The sequence below is a fragment of the Anopheles maculipalpis genome, chromosome 3RL (genome assembly GCF_943734695.1).
Source record: "Anopheles maculipalpis chromosome 3RL, idAnoMacuDA_375_x, whole genome shotgun sequence".
NCBI classification, from domain to species: Eukaryota; Metazoa; Arthropoda; class Insecta; order Diptera; family Culicidae; genus Anopheles; species Anopheles maculipalpis.
The window spans coordinates 73,709,419-73,734,239 of NC_064872.1; the positions used below are offsets into that span (position 1 = coordinate 73,709,419).

Genomic DNA, 24,821 nt, shown 5'->3' on the forward strand with positions numbered 1-24,821 from the left:
TAATGGCTTACTACACTTATCGATACCACGTAGTTGGATAGCCAGTTTTCACTACGGAGAAAGGTCCAAATGGGATTTGAACTCCGGTCCTTTATTTTCCCACTATCCAACAGGTAAAACAAACACCTATTTGTGAAACTCTGTGGCCAAAACACTGCTCAACTCCAATCTCATTTACTAGCCTAATCCATTTAATATCCTGCTTTCGTTTCCAATTAATCCTGCAACCGCTCACCTTCGTTATAATAATCGCACCAAACGCAGACATCTTCATTGACCAAACGCAGTCAATTTCATCCAGAGGATAGTCATAATAATCACTGATTAAGAGCGTCCACAACCGAAGCCGAACGAAGAGAAAACAGCAAACAAACAGCTCAGAAATGATTTCGAATTTGCAAAGCGAAACTTTGCAAACGCAAACCCATCCTGCACAAACACCTGGACTTGCGGATAAAATTCTTACCCCTCAAAGCCAGCCTTAGATTTTTGCCTGTGAATCAGACGAATGTCAATGGAGGATTAAGCGACTTATTGCTGTTGCTTTCATTTATACGAATCGGTGTCGACCGGCTGTGATCGACCATTAAAGCTCGATCAAAGTCGGTCTCGAGCTCGCCCTTGTTTATGATCCATCCGTGGACTAATCCGGGCAAACGCATTCGTCCAGTTACTAAGGCAGGATCAGAAGGAAGCTTCCCGATACCCGAGAGCGAGCCGCTACTTCGCTACTGACTCAGTAATCGGGTTTGTGGAAGTAATCAACAGGAACTTATTTTTTCTACGGGTAGGCTTTTCAAGACGCCTCTCCTTAACGCCATTATTCCGTTAGCACAACACGCCAACCTCGAGAAGCCCCTTGAATTGATCCTGGATAGCTTCATTGGTTGTTGGCAGCGAAGAAAGAGGACCAATCGAGAGGAGTTGACAAGCCATTATCGTCCAACCGTTACGATTCGATGGCTTTCTGCTAGATCGAAACAATGCTTCCCGGGGAAATCGGGGTGTGGGGACAAGAAATGATTCTTTTGTTTCTCTCATCTTATCGTCCTGTTTGTTGTGTGTGTGCACGGTGAGATAATAACAACAACGGCGAAAACAAGTAGAATGCTGTCGCCCAGGAGAGAACGAAGCGCACGTAATGTAGGAAACAAAATTAATTTCAACCATTCTCGGGATGGTGGTACAACGGCTTACTTCTTCCGAACAGCAGCCGGCTGGCATTTGTTTTTGTTATTTTCTCTTGATTATGCCTGTCGATTGTGGAAATGGGATAGAAACTCTGTCCTTAATGTCCCCCGGTGGCTTGAAAGCAGCTTGTCCTTTCCCATTAATAAAGTTCATGATTTGATGCGCTATTGTGGTCAGAAATAATAATTCCCACATTCACCGCATATTTTGAAGGACAAATCATTGACCGGGAAAACAATGGGAATTTTTGTATCTTTCATTTGTAAGCCTATTGTTTAAATGCTTAATGAAAGATCAAATTTTCTCATGATGGCCGTCCGTTCCTGCTCATTACTATTATTTATCCCAAAACGAAGGATTTAATCTCCAAAATCAATGACGACGTAGAATTTCTAGAAGGAGCTTGCTCAAAATTTTCCAATTCCTTTGTGGAACAAATTAATAGTTGCAGTTTTATCCTAGCACGAAACTGAAATTTAATTCTCTTATTCGTTCCTTCGTCATGCAAGGCAATGATCCGTTGAATGGCTTTAACCATCATCAAGAACATAAAGGGTGGTAAAAATGACATTAAGTTTGCTTGGAACTGTCATTAATCACTTCCACTAAACCCCGGTGCTATAGGATCAGTTTCGTAGAACAATGCTTCTCACTCTTTTCGAGGGAATGTCTGCTAGCAGATTAGTAAAAGGAAGAAGGGAAAAGATCGGACGTTACATGATTACTGTCATGGTCGGATTAATTTACACTAAAGGCGATGTAATCGAGTATTTCCTGTGAACGAATACAGTATGCTATTTTAGTTTTGTATCCAATGAAGCTTCCCATGCAACCATCAATACAAACTTTACCAAAATATTAAGTGATTTGAAAGGTTTTTGCAGCCTTATTTCGAAAAGAAAAACGCACAGATTTATTTTATTTATCCACACCACGCCCTAAATGACGTTTCGTAAAAATAGCCTTTTATCGTTTCAGCTGCTCGATCACTGTAGAGCACGTCACAACAAGACCCTTCTTATTTGGTATCGATCAAAAGTTCTTTCCCAAAGATGAAAAGAAAACTATAAAACAAGACCAATCCTACGCAAAAGTGTCTCGCTTCGCTTTTCTGCGCTCAACATTCGCCGTCACTACGCTCACAAGACAACTGTTTTCCATCGTTACTCGCTTCCTTTAAACACAATAAACTTTATCGGTTGCAAAATGGGTGGGAAACCTCCCCTTCGGCGTTGCGGCGACAGAAGTGAGAGGAAAAAAGGGAAGCCAATTTTAACATTATGCGGTTTGTTGCAGCAGCAACACTAGCACCAGCAAACTTTGGCAGCTTTTCGCCTTGATTGTGCTGTCCCTTCATCCGTATCATCGACAGCTGCGGGTGACCTTTTCTGCGTGCGGAATATCAAACAAAGCGTACCACCACGGCCAAGTGGAAAACTAAATTGTCGATAAAACATCGATGGTGGTAGGGGTAGTGATGAAAGGAACGAACCAGGAATACGCAATGTCTCTCCTGGCTGACGATTGACGTCAAGATATTGGACGTCATTCTTTGAAGCAGAATGAACACACAGAAACGTTTCGTTTGTGTTTGCGATTTAGATATTTCGTTTCGTTTCGTTTGTTTGATGATTCTGATTTACAAAGAAATGCAAAAGGGACAAACCATTGGAAAAACGCGCAAAGGTCAATGCAGTTTGTGTAGATAAAAGAAGGAAGACCTTCTCCTACACCAAACGTACCGTGATTTGAACGTTTAAGTTCGGTCATAAAACTGGCCACACAGTATCGAACTTGTACTTCACTTTTGGCACGTGCTGCTGCTTGACAAAGCGAATATTTATCGCTTTCCAATGGTACGTGTGGTGTGTTGATGGCAAAACTGTTCTCAACTCTATTGATCTTTTCACTCAATCGAGCCAAGCTGGTGTGTACCCGCAGCTTTCGCTGACGAAACATTACACAATGAAAGGAAATCTTTTTTTCCCACAGCCGTGTTACAACATGCCACGGAATTCATCAAAGCACTTGCATCACGTAACGATTTATGATACATTTTCTTTTTGTTTTCGGTCAAAGAAATAGATCTTTAATGTACAGTAGAACGTTGTGTTTCTTCCTTCACGCTGCGCTTGAAATTTATGCGCCTGGAATAAAGAGTTATTGTTTGTTTTTTCCTCACGAATGTTACGAAAACGGATGCGCGTGGCTCCGGGGTAAAACTCTTCTATCAGGCACGGCACTTCTTTCCATTAGTTGCAACATCACATAACCAGATAAAGTGGCGGACAAGATACAGAAAATGTTACTCTTGAGAATAGAACAAAGAGCATTAAAAAGGAAGTGCGATGAACCGAACACGAAGCGCGAGCATAATTTATGAGGCACTGCTCAAACGAACTGTATTTTCACGAACAATCTAATTTGTAAGAAGTAATACATGAAATGCAGTTATATTTTCCATAGCTTTCTATTGGCAAATCTTTGTTTAGTTTGCTGAAAAAAAAAACGTTTTTATTTTCCTATCCGAAAAAATCCGTTTAAATGACGTAGCAAATTGACATTTTTTCAATCGGCATGTTTTCGACCATGTTATCAAAAAGCCTTACGCAGAAAAAGAGAAAATCATCTCCACGTTCAAATATTGACGCACGCATGTCAGTAGCGTAGCCAAGTAGCAGAATCTTCCGTCTGCTTGCCATTTTATGGAGGTCGATTTTCATAAATAATGCAATAAAATTTAAATTTCTTTATGACCGCTTTCACTGTTCGCCTTGGATACTGGCTGATATTGGCTTGCCTTTGCTCCATCTCTCTCTCTCTTCTTATGTTTTATATCCTCAATTGCCCTTTCCGGAATACCCATGGGGGAGAGTATATTCCGGGTGGACAAATATCGTTGGCAAATTGTCCAGGATTAGGTCGGAATACGTGCCCATGTCACGCGTGTACAACGGTATGCTTACTAGCGATTCAGATATTTTTTTTTTTTCGTTGGGTCATTTTGGAAAAAATTGGTTGTTATGCGTGTGAAGACGGAAGAAAGGATGACAAAATGAACGTATCGTATCGTTGTTTTTTTGCTGTATTTTATCGATCAATGCTTGGGAGGAAAATAAACGACAAGACCACGCGGTTGTATGTGTTTAACGGGGTAATTGATTTTCCATCAAATAGAATCAAAATAAGGGCACCGATTTGTTCTTGTTAATGTGATAGACTTTTTGGTTGATGTCAGTTCTAATATTGACACACTTCTCAGTTCCTTCTTCTTCGTACTTGATACTAGGAGATGGGATAGGGATATAAAAAATACAACATAAGGAGAGTCATAAATGTGTAGCATACTTACTTGCTATAACCCTTAAATACCGTTGCGTAGGATCCTTCACCGAGTTGCTCTAGTTTAATGTAAGCATCTGACTTGCCAAATGGCGAATCACCCTAGGAAGAGAAAAATGATAAAAAATGTTTAAAATTAATAATGTTTCATAGTTTATTATAAATTTTTAAATAACACATAAAAAATACGACGAAAAATTACATGGAGACGCCTGGTGTTTTGTACCCGCTAAGGAAAGAATTTTTGGTCCTTCGGAAGGAAAAGGTCGTAGCTGAGAATACGGGGCAATAGTTTTGTATTTCTTATGTCCAAAAGCAAATCCGGAACCCCCCCAAAACCTTTCAGAATAGTCAGACGAAGAGAAAAATGCATAAAAAATGTAAAGTTAAACATCCAGCGGACCGTGTATAGCCTGATGAAACTTTTAGCACTATCTTGTACGGCAGGAATGTTTCAGACGGAACCGTTTCCAGCTGCATGTGACCGACGATACACATCACGTAAAGCTTGAAGCAGAATTGCTAAAACTGTTTCCTTCTCCGCTGACCCGTAAAGATACGGTTGGTTGGATCAACCGAAAGCGATGCGTAAAAAACGTACTAAATCCAAATTCTTCACAGCTTTAACCATTTAATCGGCACAGAACGGCGAGCGTATTTCGGACCAAGATGGGCAGTAACAGTTGTTGGGGATTTTATTTTGGGAAATTTACTGACATTAGGAGTTGTATGAATTGAAGAACCGAACCTGGTCAATACGATCTTTCGTGACGGGCGCTTAGTACCTTTATCAGAACGTTAAATATCAAAAAGGGTTTGAAATGTGAGGAGATTAATTATTCATGGTGTAGTACACACTGTTTTTAGAAATTTATTATCTTTGCTGATGAAACATTCATACCGATACATACAGACGAACGTAGAAATTATATGAAAAACATAATTTAGATTTTATTTTAGAGCATATCGTGCCAAACCCATTCGTCCCCATTACAGCGATTCTCAGTTCATAGAGTTATGTCAAAATCGCTGATTGTTTTAGACATGGAGACGCCTGTTCTGGGGGCTGAGAAGCACTGTGCTCTTAAAATTCCTTATTCGTTTTCCACCATTCCTGTTTTGTTATTTGTTATGTTGTCTACTTCTTACGTGTTTTTTGTAGTGCCAGGGGTGATCCTATGACGGCCAACAGCACTCGGGGGCAGTACCAACACTGCCGTAAAAGGGTGGCAGACTATTTTCACACTGCAGTGTTCTCCAAATCAGTTCAGCCTTGACACAACTAGTTCGACTGCGTTGGCGTTGGGCTCGTGGTCACTCTTCCTGCTGCGACATGGAGATTGCCGTTCAATCTTGGGTCCAACGCAAACCACGCGTAGCTGGAACTGTCATTTCTGGACTGCACTGGAGAACACTGCACGCAGGCAGATAAATGTGTGTGCATGCAACATAAACTTCCCACCCATCCACAACCGAGTATGACCGGGATAAGGCAAAGAATAAGGAGGAAATGCCTTATCAATATGTTCTTACAATTTATTCAATTCAAACGGTGTTTTCTCAATACGGCATTGTACCTTCATAATTAATTGTAAATATTTAAATAAAAAAATAGATTTTATTTATTTATTTCTATTTCATTAATAGACTTGAACATAAATCTTAAACATCTTGCAAGATAAGACAAAGAGACATCTTCCATCTGATAGCTGAACTCCTTTGCAAAGAAGCGATAGTCGATACCAGTGTTCGCTCACCTGCAGAGAAATCCAACCCCAATGCATAAATTCCATTCTAGCGGGAAGCTTTCCCACCATTACCGACCCCAATTTGCTATGCTTCGGTTGCACCTGAAGCATAAAATTCCGATGAAAATGACCCTATAACTTCCTTCCATCAGCGGTGGGTTATTCAATCGTGCCGGTTCGTCCGTTACTTTGTTGCAACGGAATTACTTCCGGTATGCTGGAGTAAGCAAAACTGGAAGAATGGCAAGCTCTCCAAAAGCCAACACTGCAGCAATGTCCGCTCCGGGCCAGGCAGCAACGGTTACACTGCACACGAAACACATCTTCTGGAAAAGTGCAAACCCTCGAAATGGGAAGCACATTTCCTTTTGGGTGGATTCGTCATACCGTCAACGAAAGTGGTTTTCCTTCTTCATGGCACGGCTGGATCCATATTGGTGCAGTAACATGGCATGGGGGATCAGTACACAGTGAAGAAGGATAATAAAAAACGAACTCCAAAACGAAGCAAACAGTAATGCATATCCTTTCATAAAAGCCACTTGGACGTAAAATAAACACAAAGAGCTACACTGGCACTCACTGTGCTATTTGGAGATTTGGTTTGTTTATGTAAATATACAAAACAAAACACTTCTTTATGAGTAATTGTACCTTTTTTTATTTTTCCTAAAATATTTTGACTTAAGTTTCTTAAAATTTAGGTAATAAAATACGTTTCTTTAAACAATATGTCAGCTTCGAAACACCAACACGCCACACAATTTGTCCATCGGTCCATTTTTCTCTGTAATTACTCCCACCGGTGCACCATTTTCTTTGCTTTGGGTAAAGATTTACTGCTCGACACTTTTCGGTGGCCAACAACTGTTCTTGTTGTTGAATATACCTGTGCACCAAATGCACCATCGGTGTCGGTGGTTACCAATAACATCGGCAAGTCACGTTATCCCTTATTCGAGGACGACTCAGCCACCAAACAAACTACGAACCAATCCTTTGGATCCGGTCGTTTAGGTTTGTGTCCTGGTGGCGTGATCGGTAAATATTTACGTTGTAAAACTTATTCCACTGCTTTACGGTAAATTTTCGCTCGACTGAAGAAAACCTCCCGGACTGTAAAGCTGAGTGGTTGTGTTCCAAAGAAAAACAGATTTCCCCATGCCCTACGCGCGCCACACCCTGGAAAAAAAGGTTCGTAAAAGAAGCTAGGAAAAGCTTGGAAAACGTTTTCATTTCCGCAGCCGAGCAAATCCGTTCCGTTTGGTTGGGGTGTAAAATTGGATCCTTTTAACAATGGCAACTGCGAACGAAGTGAAACTGCAACCGTTGCAATCTGCTGCTTCTGTTGCTGCCACACATACACAAAAATGAAGCAAGATCATGACCAGAAGAACCGGTCACAGGCAGATAGAGATCTCTCCTTTTCGGGCAAGATATATTACCACTAAAACCTTTGCCGAATAGAGAGTGCACAGAAAAAAGCTCTTGCACTAGCTGCTTGGTTATGTATGTTACACTATCACCACAACTTCTACACACAACTATGGCGACGACAATATGTGTTGACATAATCGTGTTGGCGCAGAGCAGGTTGGTGGGTCTGGGTGGTGCACTGTTTGTTCGTATTATTAACGCCCCAGGATAAGCTGGAAATGTTAACGTATTTCAAGTTTCAAGAGTGAAGTGAAAGCGAAGCATTTTACTTTTACGGTGTTTGGTCAGTAAATTTTGCACACAACTTAGCACGAGCTGCTTGTACACGGAACGGGATTGAGCTTTGCTGTGATTTTATTTGTAAGGAAGAGAGATTTGTTTTTTTAGAAACAGTTTACACTTGGATATTTGCTATTTATGATTCGTTACATAAACTGTTGTTAAGATAACAAAAGACTAAGTAGAACTTAGGATAGACAGGATAACACAATATCTAGCTTATTAAATTCATAAAATAATTGATTGACCAGAACAGGAATTTTCCAACCAACCTTTCATTTCAGGAGGTTTTCATCAACCTCCTCACAATCTACTTTTCCACTGAAAGCTCTTTGTGTGGCACCACATTTTCCACCTTGTTACACTATTCCGTTCAAAATCATTTACACAAAGTTATGCAAAATGACATTACACTCGCTGCTCTGCGTTGCTCCTTTGGCGTAGCTTACGAGCTTCACACACAGCTAAAACCAGCACCGAAGCACTGGACGGACAATCAGTAACACTGTACACTTTTCCATGGTGGATGACTCGAGTGTTTCTCCGGTAGCTAGCTGGACATTGAAATATATCCCCAGAGCCAACGATGGACTTTCGTTTCGTGAAAATGATATTTCCATTTGCATTCGCTCCATCCAGCGAAATTGCCATTCCCAGTTTGTCTCCACAGGAGGGTGGACGTGAAACGTGGAGCTATAGAGCTGCTAATAATGAAGGCTAAAATTAGCTACAAAATGGAACGTTAATGAATATGCTAATACATTACTCTGCACATAACTGTTGGGGGTGCGATTTTGAGGGGATACATTTTTGGTTACGTGCTGCTGTTATTAAAAACGGAGCGCTTTTTTTTTTTTTGGTTGTGTTGTGGTTGTAATTTTGATTTGCCCAAAATTGTACCACTTTTATCAATGTACCAGATACATGTGGTACCAACGTAGAGGGGTAGAATAGGGAAAAGGCATGCTTCAATTTTAGATAAAAGAAAATCAAGAGTAAATTCTGATTCATACAGTACAAAGTTGCGGTACCAGTTTCGATTTATTTTTGGATGGAATTCTATCAAATACCATGAGTCACAGAAACCACTGAATTTCAAATGAATTTGTATGAATTTTAATGCATCAAAACAACGTAGGTGAAAGTGCACCTAGAAAGTGCCTACGCAAAGCCACAAATAGAACCAATCACACAATCAATGTGAATCACGCCTCACGTTGTGGAAAGGAATTTGATTTAACGTCGAGTTTTTCGAGCAGCACGTCAAATTAAAAGGTCACCCAGCTCAACCATGGTTGGTACAGAAATCAAACCCTCCAACTGTGCCGGTGTGTGTTCTCTATATCGTTTTAATAACCCATCAGCAGCATGCTTCACTGGAGGCAGCATTCACTAGCGACAGCTGTGGTTCAGCAATTTGATTTCTACACAAAGTACAGCCCACGCGAGTGACGATAAAGTTTGTTTCATCATCATCATCATCAGCATATACCCGGAAGTGAAATTTAATTTCCACACGCGAACACACACACGCACACCCTCTCCGGGATGCTTTCACCATCCAAAACTAAAGCCAATCGTTGTACGGAAACCGCAAAACCTCCGAAAGGACTCGGTAAGGTCGTTAAGATCAGCCGAGCTTGAAGTGTGACTTCTGGGCGCCTGAGCTGACTGGCTGGCTGGAGCGTACACTCGTGTGTGTGTGCGTGTGCATTGGATAAATCGTCCACTTAAGGGTCCTCCCCCTCTCACCCCCGCATGAAATAGGTCACGAGCTCGTGTCATACACCACATGAGCGGGGAAACATGTGCTCGAAGCGGAAAGCTGAATGGGAAAGGGTATGGCTATGGTAGAGTGGATTTGATTGAAAATGATGCGGTTTTCCAGTCCCCCAGTGGGTTTTGGTCGTGGAGTGGCGCCTTTCCATAAGCGTGTAGGTGGCGTACCGAAAACTCCTGCGGCAATTTTGGTGCGCCTGTTTCTTCTTTTATTATTATTATTATTATTACCGTTTGCGTCCAAGGTCTGTATCGCTACCACCCATGAAACGCATAAAATTATGCATAAAAGGAATATTACCACCACCGCGTCGCTTCTGCTGGTGCTCCTATTATCATTATTCAAGGGATCTGTTTTGACAAGTGTAAGGACAAGAGAGCCCCCAGCGGTTGTGTATTCACTCGTGCATTGGGTGGAATTCCTCATGTGCCCCCAGGTGCGCAAAACTTTCTCATTGTCGCTGACGAAATGTTTCCGGCCCGGCCCCGGCTGATTGTCAAGAGAGATTGTGCGAGGTTTATGGAGTCACCTAATTGTGTGTGAAGCTTTGTAAATAAAGAGAAATAATGTAGCGAAAAGCTAATCATGCTACCATACAGAACTTATTAAACAAAAGATATACTTGAAAGGCAATTATGTTGATGATTGTGTCACCATGAATATTTGATGCCTCACGCGATTCACATGAAGTACCAGGCGTCTCCATGAAAATATATATTTTTTTACAAATTAACTACCAAAAATGTATGTAAATTATTTTAAAAACTAATCTAAAAGCAATAGCAAATGGGAAAAATGAATATTTACTCTCTGTCTTTGGAGCAGGCTTTTCCATTCATTTTAAAAATAGTATTCATCAATCAAATTGAAAGCAGCTTTTGCAATCAATTCCTTTTCTTCCCACACCACATGAAACTTCTCGATTTGTTATCAAAAACGCATTCAACTTCACTAGAGTTTCACATTCAGCATCCTCTCCCCTTGTAGCCGTATTTCTGCCAGGCAATGAAATTCAATTTTTCCCTTCACGAAGATAAATTCTGATTGCAAAGCATATTCAAATATTTTTACCCACTATCGCACATCCCGCAGGACTCGCCACCATAACGCGAAGGCGGCAGTTGCTTTTTATTCCTCCGGTTCGTCGAATGGCGAGACTTACATTTGAGTTGGTTGAAAGGTTACTCTTAAGCTTTCCACTAAAGCTCTTCTTTAAGAGATGCCCTTTTATGATCGTTCGGTGGTGACTGTGGAGACGGCAAAAGCATTCCTTGAGGCAACGTTTTTTTTCTGCACCATGACTTTTGTTACATCCGTACAATGTGGAGTGCATTTACTTTTACCTCTTTTATGTTTTTTGTGGCTTTTTTGGTGTGATGCGGTGGTGTTTGCCGTAACCCGGAAACAGTTGCAAGCAAACGAACGATATGGGACGAAAGGAAGAGCAACTTTCCGTTTCTTGAACGTGGGAATGCAAGAGCAAATTGAGCAAAGAGGTAGAGCAAAAAAGGACAGAATTGCCAACGCAATTTCTGGATAGCTCTGATGTGAATGTACCAACTGCCAACTGGGTAAAATACATGGTAAACGAACCGGAAAAACTTTTCCAACCACTCCAAAAGCTTCGAAAGTAAATGTAGAAAAAGTTAAGCCCTTTCGGTGAATGGTGTTCTTTTGCTACACAATCAACCATACATTTGGCACTTACAAGCTATTGTAGTTGATTGAACGATTTCTGATGCAAGCCAATGTATTTGGAGAATCCATACGCATAAAATCAACCATTAAAGAAACATCAACATAAAATCAAGTAAGAATTTCAAGAAATAGTTATGTGACTATGATGAAAGTGCTGGAATATTAATATAAATTTATGGCGCTGCAGCAAATCTTATCCAAAGCAGAGTCTTCGCATGGCTTAGGTAACAAAACTAACAACACTCTTCACAGACCAAATTTCGTAAAAATGGAAGCCAGATAACAGGAAAGCAGTTCGTTTCGAGGGCGTTTTGTTATGCATCATTTATGAGAACAGGATTCGTGCCCATGCATAACTACCTTGGCGTTCCCACTTTCGGTTCTGGTGATGTGTTGAGAAGAGATTTTTGTTGCTTTTCCTTCTGGGTTACACATTACTTACTGCCCGCCCGTTCATAGTTTATGATGATTTTCCCCCAGTTGGGCAATCATTATGAATTGTGTACTTCACCGAGAGCAAAAATCATGCATAGATCATGCTCAGAGAGCACTTTACTTCGCGAAGTACGAAAAGGAAATACAAAAAATCTATTAAAGAACAAGAAAAACAGTCGGTAGAAATATTCCTAGAGAGAAAGATTAGCTACTAACAAAAGATTCCTTAAAGTGTTGAACTAACCCGCATAATGTTGCAGCATAAAAAAAAAAAACAAACAAAAAAACACACACGAATGAAGCAACAATAAACCACACTATACACAGAGCAAATGTTTGTGAATTGTCCACCGGCATAGCAAAACAAAAGAAAATTCACCAAATGCTGCTCCATTTTTATCAACTTTCTCTAGCAGTAGTAGTATTATACTGTTTGTCTGTCGGTTATAAAATCCCTATCATCAGCAATGCAGCTTACTTGCTGGCAAGCCAACATAAGCGAGAAAAAAAATGCTAGTCACAAACAGACAGTTCTACTGTGCTGCACCAGCAATAGTACCAGTACCAGACAGAATCTTTGGGTTTGCTTTCGTATGCAAATGAACGTAAAAAGGGCAGAGAAAGCGTCAAAATGAATGAACGGGATTTTTCCACATTTTTCATCGTCGGTGGAAAAGGGATGTGTGTGTGTATGTGTGTTTGGTGGATGGAGATTTTCCTACCAACGGACGGATAGGTCATTTGTCGTGCCATCATTTTTCCAGAGCAGCGTATAAAGTGGGAAAAAGGGGGATTTAAAGCAGGGCGAATGTGTATTTATTTTTCAAAACAAAAAACTGTCAAAGAGAACGTTCTAAAAGTGAAGCATATAAGCTTATTCGGTTTGTTTTCGGGTGGAAAGTGTACCTCTCGTACACTGGAAGTACTTTATCGTGTCGAGACCTCTGTGTGTGTACCTTTTTTTTTTTTTGGTTTGGAGCCACATCGGTAGACATTGTTGGTGTGATACAAAATGTTTCAAAACATATTCTGCCCACACTCAGCGCAAAATCGTCAGAAAGTTGAGTCTGTTTTCCCAGTTCCATGATTAATAGTGCCTTTCTGCAGTATTTCCAGCATAAACGAATCATTTCCATACATCACTTCTAACTAGATTGACGCGCATAATGTGGAACAGTCTTGCCTTCTTCGCTTCGTCAAAAAGAGTAACAGAAAAACATAGAAAAAAGGTGCCAAAACTTACCCCGAATGCACTAAACCGTTTTCGTCTCGGGTGCGGGTCATGCTTGTTCAAGAACACTTCGGATTTTGGCCGGGGTGGCTTCTTAGGTCGCATTATCACACGTGTTTCCTCCCGGATGTCGTCGTCCAGCAGCTTGCTGTCGGACGATACCGATAGCTGCCGATGGACGCGTTCGTGATCGCTTACTCTGTTCCAATCTGCAAGAAAAAGGTGTCGAAAAAGAAAATTGTGTGTTATTATTAATATTTTAAACTACCCTTACATGGAAATAATGTCAACAAATTCAACAACGACAAGCACGATGCTTGTCGAACACATTCGATCGAAAAAGTTAAACTCGCTGCATTAAGATGGTTTTGATTACTTCATCAAATTTTCGTCAACTTCTTGAAACTGATTCCATCGCCAACAATCCAACCCTCCGTGTGCTGAAGGAAGTGCAACTTCCTGTTGTATTATTTACACTTCACTACACTCTGGTCCCAGCTTACTTGCAACTGCTTGCTGCTGCTGAGTTGTAGAAGTATACTTAGTTTAACAATCTGCCAACTCGTATGTACAAGTTGCAACGGTTACTCAACCACTATCGATGGGTAACGACGATCGAGACAACGCCGCTAGTTCATCAAAGCAACACACTAACCAGCGTGCGATGCATTTGCATTAAAAAGGACGTATCGCCACCGTGACAGGAAGAGGGAAAATGGTAGAATTCTGCAATACTTGCCATTCACCATTGCTAAGCTCATCCCACCAAACAACACACCTACCCAGAGGACAAATATTTATCTTATAACCTCGCTAGAAATTCACTCAGCTTAATTTGTTTGTGCAGTATCAACTACCGGTACTGGATGGTGCAGGACATACAGCGGGTATGTCCCACCTACCATTACCAAGCACTGGAGTTATCTCAAGAACTGGATTATAACAACATTTGCGTCCCTCACTTCCAGTTACCTTCACCCGTCTTCACGTCCTTCACCCAAAACACCGGCAAAAAGTTCAAGTCTTGGAAAGCTTTCCCGTGCCGTTAGGAGTGTAAGACGTTGCATCTAACTACTACAACGGCTCACCGTAGGATTTATGCTACCAATCACGCGCCGGCCAGGTTCGTAGAAGTTTGTAACGGGAGCTAAATTTAATTCGCACCACTGCCGGAAGTGATTTTTCCTCCCACACCATTCCGCGGGCGGGACGATAAGGAAATTCGTCTCGCAACGATACAGGATTTATGCTCGCGATGGTAGTGCGCCTCGGGTGGAAATTGAATACGATGGATGGGTACAATCTGCCGGTGTAGTATAAGTGATATCGCAGTGGTAGAAGCTTCCAAGAAGCTGAGTGGAGCTTTTACTGCGAAAAAGGAATTATTCATCGGCAAAAATGGAAATTCAAAATATGGGCTTTTCCAACGAAGGTGAAAGATTTTGCTACGCTTTTATGTTGGGAGTGTGTTTTTCTTCTTTCTTTTTTTATCCTTGCCATTATTATGAAGAGTTCGTGAATTTTTCAGACGCCCAGTGTTTAAAGAATATTACTCTAGAAGGCGGTTTAGAAAAAAAAAAAATCGACCTAGATTTAAATCACTCCTTCTCTAGGAAATGTGGTTCTCAATTGATTGTGAAATTAATCGAACCAAAGCTACAGCGGATACTACAAATTGCGCTTGCTACCTCAGCAAATCGACTCCAACTTTTCATGTAGCCTACCACACACACACACACATAAACACCGAGTATCTAAGCCACTGAATATCAAACCGCTAACGAACAGCTAGCTATCCCATAAATCACCATAAAAGCATGGAAAAACATACTGAGCGCGCGCACGACTATCACCAGCCCCCCACCAGGTTTTGGACATAGTACAAAGTAAAAAAAAATACCGGCCAGAATTCTCCATTCCTGTGCGCACATTCCGACAAATCAATTTCACTGCCCATTTGGTTTCAAATACAGCGGCCAATATGAGTCCGGGAGGTTCCGGTATTCAGGGGATGGCTTGCGAGAGCTCTCTATTTGTGTACCAAGCGCGATCCGCAATAAATTTCCATTACCGTGGATTATTGATTAATTTTTAATGCTTCCCGCGACTCGTGGTGGCATTACGATTCGCTCGTTTTTGGATGGATGGTTCTTGGCCCGGTTTGCTTTATTTTCCCACTCTACCATGGAACAAGTGAAGAACGCCCAAGCTTCCTAATGGATCCTTCCACCAATCGATAAGAGAATTGAACGCTGGGAAGATTATTTCCATACGGTGCGAGATATAATTTCGTGCAGTTTTATAACCTTGAGAAGCAACCCTCCTGTAGTTTGGTGTGCATTTTTTGTTATTGTTGGAAAGTCGATAAATAATTTAATAGAGCTGCTTTTAAGCTTTTACTCCACACGGCACCGAACCACGGACACAGGTAAGACTGACAATAATGAACAAAGACGTACAAATTAAATTTTACTGACTCGTGAGGCTAAGTGATAATCGATCGCCGGATGAGGTCATTACTTCGATAGAGATAGGTCAAAGATAAGCAGCCTCCAATCCATTAAAAAACCTCCACCCAGCAGACGACACGACCATTCGAGGCAGGAAGTAATCACCAACGAATGAATCATTCGGTTCAAAGCAGATGCCTCGCCATCAACTTGTGCGCGAGTTCCGGTACCAAAAGGAAATTAAGAATGACGGCTGCAATAAAAATGACAATTAATTCGCACACGTTTGATTCAACCAATTTGTCGCTTTTAATATTCTTCTCTTCAATTCTTTCGCTCGCTCTTTCGAACTTCAACACGACACACACACACACACACACACACACACACAATGGCGAACTGTTGACGAGTTATAAGCTGCCAAAGCGAAATCCAAAAACAACAGCTAAAAAAAAACGTCTCTAAATGACCTATTTACCTCGCTCAGTGAGGTGTTTATAGGGTAGAAGGAACCATTTTGAACAGCCATATTTCGTACTTGCGGATGGAAAATTAGCTATTCCGTAAAAAAAAGAGACCGTGAACAAAATTTCGGATACAAAACAGAAAAAAACGCACATAAAAGGTGTCACGAAGGGGAACGCGACGCTACTTAGTGGAGTGAAAATGTTCCTCCAAATGGTTCCAATAAAGCAAATGGGCATCGTTTTCTGTGTCCGCTATCTGTCGCGTATCTTTGCTCTGTTTCTGGATCAGCAAAAGCGTTTTTTGTCGTTGTTTTTGTTGCTTTGCGTCAGCTGCGGTTAAAAGGAATCGTCGTAAAGCCATCTTCCGGTCAGAGGTAGAGATGGGTAGCATCTGTTTTGGAAGGCAACAAGATTTTTTTTGTTTCCTTTGGATTTTAGGATCTGTTTTGAATCATTTTTATTTCAGCCATGTATAAAATGGGACACCTTGAGGCACTTTCTTGTTGAATGCCTTAATGTGCTGAAATAGACAGAATAGCGAGAAGTGCCGAAATAGCATCGTAAAAATTAAATAACAGTTAAAATAAATCCTATAAAGGCGTTCAGATAGCAGCCAAAGGTGTGAGCGTTACTTAAATAAATGTACATATTTACATATTTTCATTAGAAAAAGATCTATCACGAACATTTTGAAAAAAAAAAACAATGCAAACCACAATGCCAGGGCTTTGGGCAAAAGGATTGAACCAGGAAACATTCGGCCATTTTCTTTTGCTTCTTCAATTCTCGATTAACTCGTCCGTACCGTGCTAACCTTAATGCCGAAAAGGACAATACCCAAAGCATACAACAGGCAACACCAACACCAAGATCATTCCGTCACAGATGACGTACACTTTTGGCCAACCGTTTCCCAGCAACGAAGGTCCCATGGAGGCTATCACAACCGAGCCGACGCCATTCCCTTTAGCAGCGGCATTGTAAAAAATAATGACCATTCAAAATGATCCTTCCGTTTCTGTTTTCCTTCCATGCGCCTGTTTTTCCTGCCAATTTCCCCCCTTACCAAGACCAAATTGCCCCGCGGGGCGCTGGGAACGGATTTCACTCGAAAAGGATCACCAATTTCCACCACAGGATGCCAGAGAGTCACATTGACCATGGTCGCTTGACGATTTGAACCGTTATGTGGTTTTCGCTCTTCGGTTCGGTTCGTTCATCCCAGCACGAGGCTTTTTGTGGCTGTTTTTTTTTTTTGTTTCTTTCTTCTACCCAAACTGCTGCCGCAAGGAATGACTATCATCTTCACACATCGTTCTCCGACCCCGCCCGGACATCAACGTTCTCCAACTCCGAGACAACCAAATGTGTTCGTTTCGCGCCCCATCGATAGTCCTCCATTTCCTGGTCCCTTCCATTGAATGCTTTTTTTCGCATTTTATCTTTTCACCATCTGGGAATGCTCGGGTGCATGCCGAACTGGAAACCGGAATGACCGCTGAGCGGATGAAGCTGGACAGTGTGGGGGTTGGATGACGGTAGAGCGACAGTCTCACCCAAAACCTTTTGCTACGGGGCAAAAGACCGAGAAACATTCATCTACACTCGACCCCATTTCCGGCGGCCATATTGTTCCGGAAAAAAGGAATCGTCGTGTGGGTGTGTGTTTAGCTCGGGAGAAGCAACACATTTCTGGTTGTTGCTGGAACCGAAACCGTACCTCGATTGTCATGAAAGTGGTAACCATTTTCACCAATCTGACCGTAAAAAACGAGTCCATTTTCTTATAGCGTCTGGAGCGTTTTATAATGGTTGGGCTTTGATGAGATGTACAATGGCAGGACATACGAAGGATGGTGTTTGACGAAGCGTAAAAGCTGACACCGTCTATCAGCAGAAGAAAAAACAATGAGGTCTTGGGGATTTTGGTATGATACCAAATACAGAAATTAGAAATTTCTAAACATAATTGTTTGACGATTTTAAGCCACGAATATATCTGTTTCTCCGGGAATAATTTTCTTTGTGTTAACGAGCATATGACAATTACAGAACATTGTCAAAAACAAGGTAATGTTGTTAAGAAAGCAGGTGTACACTTATACTTTGAAGCCGATTGGTTTGAATATGGAAAAAAAAACTTAGACAAACGACATTGCACTTCTAATTGCATGAATAATACATAATCTGTGAGAAAAATTACATCATTAATCAAAAGAAATTACAAAATTTTGGGAAGCAGTTTTTGTGCACAAAACAATCAACCCTACCCTGGCCGACAGCAAGAAAGGCGGATACGGCATTCGTACTCCTGCAGAAAGCTTTCGAAGAGATTAAAGAGCCTTATCGTTCTAGCCATATTCTGGAAAAACTGTAGGCCGCTTTCAAATCCTTGCACAAAAAGTACCTAAACGTGTTAAGCTTTTGCCCAAAAAAGCATATAAAGGGCGGAGCATTTATCAATCTTGCTCTTTTTTTTTCTTGATGCTACTAAAATCCTTTTAACCAACCCTAATGGCAGTTTGCAGTTTCAGGAAAATTCTTTCGCTTTTAGGGGTAAATTTTAACAAACCACAAAAAAGCTGGGGTAAAAGTGTAGTTCTCACTGGGATGGAAAGCATACACATTCATTAAAAAAAACCAACACACACCCGCTGCATGAACAAGAGATGAAGCCAGCACACACATAAAATGGTCCTCTTACACTCAATAACGTTACTCCATCAGATGGTAGATGGAGCTTCTGCTAGCACATTGCCCAGCAGTTTAAGGTTCATAACGGCATAACCGGTATGATTTATTCATACAAATTGTTTCAACCGGCATCGGGGAAGGACTACCGAAAGTATCCACGAAAATGGCGCAACACTCGCGCATCAGAATCCTGAGAGATGGGAGATGTAACATGGTACAACGAGTATAAGTAAAACGCCGTAAAATATAATGTACTACACAAAAAACACCCACCACCCAGCCAGTTAACGACCTTCACCCACATGTGGCGGTTTGTAGCATACCAACATTGTTGTACCAGGTCCCACCCAATGAAAAGAAAGCCCTTCAAAAATTGCGAAACGAAGAAATTAACTGTGCCATGATTTATTTAATTTTTTAAACCCGCTCCTTCTTGTTCTGGGCCACGGCGTCTGGCGTTGGTGTTAGTGGCGAACCTAATTTACATGGAAAATTCATCACCAACGAGCCAGCAAAAGCAGCCAACCGTGCAGACCGAACCAGACCAGGATTCTTGCCACCCCACGGTAGTGAAAAGAAAAGAAATTGGGTCACTAGCACCGCGCTTCCGGGTTCTATTATCCCGGGCGACAGTTATCGCATCAAGTTGTTCCGCTTTCAAACTACGAGTGTTTTCTGTTTTGCTGCCCCCAAGCACACTACTTGGACCCCTCCCCCCTGCCTCGTAAGGCAATGTGGTGCATATTTAAACAGAGAGCTTAACTTACGTCCAACGGCGCGAAAACACCCTTTCGTTGAGCCTGCAACACGCCCATTCCAAACCGACGTAAAGTACAAGCTTCACGTTCGCCGCTCGCATAAAGTTGTGACATTTTATTGTCCCGAGACCGAGACACCCGAATCGTGCCATCAGCGGAAGAGGAAGTGGAAAAAGAAGATTGTGAAAAAAACGTTCCCCTCCCCCCTCCCGGACGCACAATGACACTAGCACACAATCCGGAAGCGCACCGAACGGAAGTGTCTGACTCAGGCTTGCAATGCTGCGTTTTTTTTGGTTTCGTGTCCGTGTGTTTTCTCTTGCTTAGCGAAAACGGCGTAAGTACGACACCCTCACGCTACGCTGATCCCTGATCGCTGTTGGTGGTTGTTTTCTCTCTTTTTTTTTTTTGTCGTCGCTACTGCATGGCATCGAATGCAGCCGCGTAACAATGCAATTTTGCACAATGGATAGAAGTAAAGTGATGTCATTGCATCCGGGGAGTACGTGCACGCGTCAGGCCTTCGAGAGGACGCGTGCTCGTCTCCTGCTTTCGGTATGGTTTTGTGCGCTACAGGAAGTTCTGGAGTTGGAATGTGGACGACGAAAGGAAAGCCAAAAGGTACGGAAACTAAACCAACTGCACACGGGACAATTTAATGTGCACCGAGCAAACGGGGTTAGTATTTTTGCTATTCGCACAAGAAAGTTGATAATAAAAGAGTTGTTTTATAAGCATAAAGATAGCGAAAAAGTCAACGACTGTCGTCTGATGGGCATTGGGAATGGGAATTCAAGTCCACGGCTCTAACGAGGATGATAAGTTGAAGGAATTTGATACAGTTATAGAATCTCACTAGCTGATCATAAGTTGATGAAATAGCTCCAGGTTCTAGGGTTATAAATACGCTTCAATACTCAAAGCATTTTCGAGTTATGGTTACAAGGAAATCAATATGGTTGGTAAGACCAGCACTGCAGCCAAACACGAGGTACTTGACGACAGAGACTCGGTAAAATAGAGGTCTAGTCGATGTTAAAGAGACGTCATGCTGTATCTCCTAAAGGTTGTAGCCTAAAATTCTATACCCAAAGTGCTACTTAAAATCTACAATTTAAACATTTCTTCCAGACACTTTTCAGTCGCGCTAGATACAACTGCAGCACTGCCGGATATCCTGCCACACGCCCCGAAGGCGCACCGAAGGCAACGTGTGACGCCGGTTTTAATTTCCACGGATGCATCCGTCGGTCCCAGCGGACGATGCGGCTCGTAAAGTGGCTTGATGTACGATTGTTTCCATAGTGGGTGCATTTTTTTTTCGCGTGTCGTTCCATTCCCGAGCAGTGAAATTGTTTTTACTAAACTTTTTTCGCTTCCAAGCAAACAACCGCTTGTCCGCTCTCTGTGTCGTAGCACACATTCGCGTAAAAGTTCCAGTTGTTGACTTTATTGGCCAATTTCATTAGAATTTGTACCACACTCATTCTGTGGCAGTACAAAATGGAACAATTTATACGATTACGTAAAAAAAAAAGAAATGAAAAGCAATCTAATGAAGACGGCAGAGCATACAAAAGAGTTGTTTACTATGCTCTCTTCGTTGCCAAATGGCTGGCGTATTTTCTTCTATTTCGTGGAAAATTACAGTCGTAAAGTATAATAAAATCTTTTTAGTTAAAGACGCATTATTTTCCAAATAAGACTCATGAAGTTTTCTAGTGAAACGCTTGCATACGACCCACATCAGAAAAGCTTACCGAAACCTCAAACCAAAATCGAATCGACTTATCGGAACATAATCTCATTTGCATAAACATCTACGCAGCAAAGAAAAACAACCTTGCCCGAAGGACGCCACAACCAAACACGCCAATAACAAATTATGGTGCACATAAAGTCATATCGAATGAGCGTTTTCGGAGAATCGCCGCTTCGTAGAATTCGTCCAGATCTGTCGTCATATATTTCGTCAAAATATCGTCCAAAATCATGGAGAAAATCACCACCATTACCATCAAAAAGACCATGCGCTTTTCGTGTTGTGCTTTCCAACAGCGCTGTCGCTCGTTACCGGAATGAAAATCGATCGCCTTGAAATTCATACACGGCGGCGATACTGTTGACATCCTCTGGGTGGCGTCTGCTGTTAAGGCGAGGTTACCCGCCCGCCGGCTCCGGTATCCTGGTGGGTTCATTCTTTTAATCGAGAATGTTCCACCAACGATTGGGTATCATCCATTTCAATCTTAATGATGCTGACAGCATATACTAGGGCTGGGGGGGGGGGGGGGGGTTGGGTAGACCAGATAAGCACAAGGACAACGTATTTTTCAAGGAGTGTTCTACAGTGTCCCACGCGCAGATGGGATAATTTGAGCGGAATGAAAATTTATATTATAGTAATTCATAAGTATGTGCACATCGTTCCAGCGTTCGTTTCCAGCCGGCGATGGTAGCAGTCCCGATGGACTTTCATGCCAGACAATTGCAAAACCCCGGAGTTACCCTCGCGAGTGACGTGGTGGAAGAGTAATGAATGGACGAATGAAAGCCACCATTTCCGTACACTAACGAAGGATAGGTACGTTGTTACAGAACAGTGCAACATGGTCACGTATCGGTTTGGACAATAAAGACATCATCGTAAAGCTCGCGGTTATTTGGTGGAGAATTTCTTCGTAGATCCTAATAATTGGATGATTTCGTTAAGCCTTAAACCAATAATCTTCCAACAAAACCACTATGTTTTAATACACTATTGTTTGCTAGCCGAACTTAGATGATAATTAAATGCAAGATTGTGTTGCTCCTTGACCAATAATCGATCACATTGTGCTCCAGCCAAAAACTCACACATGTTTCCCTTCAATTCAATCAAAATCTTTATTGATTGCAGTCGGATCGGATAACGTTTCGCTGATTAGATTATGTACAACTAATGTAGAAACATGCACAAACGTACCGGTAACATACGAAGGGAAAAGGAAGACATATTCTATCCCCAAAATCAACGTTGCATGCATCGCAAAGCCCCGAAATCAATTCAATTGAGTGATCGATTCCTGTGGGAGCGTACCACACCATCCCAGAATGTCCCGGGGAAAGTTTACCCAAAGTGGAAAACTATGGTCTCAAATGTATTTTTCCTATCCAATCAAAACGAGAACGGGGCAACATTCCTTCACTGAATCTGAGAAGGATTCCTTCTGCCTCATCGCGCGTACACAGGTAAATGGAAGTTCGCGTACAAAGAGAAAACCGGAGAAAATAAAGCAACACCCTCAACAAACTCACAAGCCACACTCGCTGTTGTCTTCTAGGAATGGAATTGAATTTGAACAACCGAACCTATCAGTCACACCCGCGCCACACGTCACAATGGTGCGTGCGGAACGAACATAAGCGTCCGGTGTCTCCCATGGGAGAGCCCAAAAAAGAAAGAGGTTGGGCGTCTCCACCGAGGGTACCGAGCTGCTACACACATCAGACACGTATCGATTCAGCGAAGGGCTGCGTTTTCGAATCGATTTTTCGATTTCATTTGCCCTTCCTCGTGCCAACCTGTTTCACCTGCGAATGAGGGTTGCGAATGATGTGAAGCAGGCAAAAAAAGCGAACTGGCTCAATCTGATACAAAGAAAGACACACCGGCGAGATAGAGTGACTTAAGGGGGAAATCCTGGTGGGTCCTTCTAGAGACAGCAGCACTACTACCTCCAAAAGAGGTTCCGCATCACGTGCCGTAGCCAATCACGGTCCTGTCTTGTTCGTTTCGCAAATCACGTGTCAAAAAGTGCGTATTAATAAAGATTGATCCGATGAATAATTGATGTTTTGTGGGGGTGCATTTTATTTTCGGGTTGAATGGAGAGAGGCGACAGAATGTCTGCTCGGCGACATGTCCGGTTTGAGTTGTTTTCACCTTTATTTAAGATACTTCAGTGTACGAGACATTAGTGTGTCCAAATAGAACTTCAATGTTCCAGCAATTCCAATTCAACTACAAATTGATATAATCCATCTATCACTTTATTAAGCAGACGCTTTCGGAATGCTTTATTCCCAACATCAAACGCACCAAACTATGCCGAAAACTATTCTCTTCCCATTAAGCCTACGGGAGAACCTGTACCACCGCTTAACGAACAAGTTAGTCTCAAGATGCCGAAAAACGAACTACCAAACGCTTTTTCATTCTTCTGCTCGGCAGCTGTAACTATTGTGAAGTTCACAACACACTTAATACTCACAACTTTTACACCGATACTTATGAATAGAAATTTACGTATTCAAAGTAGACCTCCAAGTTTGCCTACGATTTCCAACTTCACTCGAGTTTCATTGGCCCACCGACTTTGGAACAAACCAGCTTGTGTCTGTTTGGATTTTGTCACCAGCAGATTGCAACACCAACTTACAATCTTACACTTGCCGCGCGTTGTGTCTTCTGGCAAACTTTTGCTTCAACATTTTCCTCCAACGGGATTATTTAGTACTTAGGGTAATAACTTTTCTCCCGGAGCAAAGGCCAAAAATGATATTCTCCGCGATGTGCTTTTGAAGTGTACGGGAAAGACCAAACCCAGCAAGGGAAATGTCACCAATGTCACCAACAAAACAGTTTGTCAAGTGTCCTGCAGTCGAATCGTCCAAATGGCGCCGTAGTAATGGGCGCCTGGAAAGTCAAGTGGATGTATGGTTTAAGATGAAGCAAGAGATGCTGAAATATGAAAAAAATGAAGCAGCTTGTCCGTACTTGAAGCAGGCCACCGGCAGGCAACTTTAATCAAGCGACACAGAGCCAAAAGGTAGCAGTGTTTCTCTGATTTTCATTACAGGACAGCAGAATATTGCATTACGATATTACCGGTAGGCATGGAAGTAGGGTAGAGAACAGAAGCTCATCGAAGCATACACAAAATTCAAGAGAATTTCACAACATAAAACCAGTCTAGACCGGTTTTATATGCTTCCACACTGTCTCCAACGGTGGACCGGTAGTAAGTTGGGTAGGGTAGCTTTTGGCAGAATGTTTTCGGGGAATCTTGTTTGAAGTGTCCAGAGCGAGCTTTGCTCGTTTGCTCTCTGTGCCACCATCATTTTCTTTCCTCTCCTGCAAATTTAGACCATTTTAGCAAGTGAAAGGATGTTATTTTCGATGTTTGCCTTTTTCTTATCCTCAATGTTGTTCTACAAACGAGGAAAAATGTCTATTTAACGAGTTTTGCCGCGACACGCTACCTTAAGAGCTGTATATGGGAACAATTCTTTCCTTTTTTTTTTTTTGTTTCTCCACAAACCTGGAAAT

At 41.9% G+C, this 24,821-nt stretch overlaps 2 protein-coding genes across 6 annotated transcripts in view; both read right to left on the bottom strand.

Moving 5' to 3' along the window:
* LOC126562245 (protein henna) overlaps positions 1-24,821 on the bottom strand; it is a 754,155-nt gene that overhangs the window by 700,114 nt on the left and 29,220 nt on the right. The window lies entirely within an intron of this gene.
* Positions 1-24,821, bottom strand: part of LOC126561939 (cyclin-dependent kinase 14) — a 118,673-nt gene that overhangs the window by 5,313 nt on the left and 88,539 nt on the right. For both annotated transcript variants that reach the window (XM_050218320.1, XM_050218321.1), the window contains exons 4-5: positions 13,154-13,350; positions 4,544-4,635 (exon numbers count right to left, since the gene is read on the bottom strand). In XM_050218320.1, the coding sequence (XP_050074277.1) occupies positions 4,544-4,635; positions 13,154-13,350 (289 nt within the window). The remainder of the gene's footprint in view (positions 1-4,543; positions 4,636-13,153; positions 13,351-24,821) is intronic.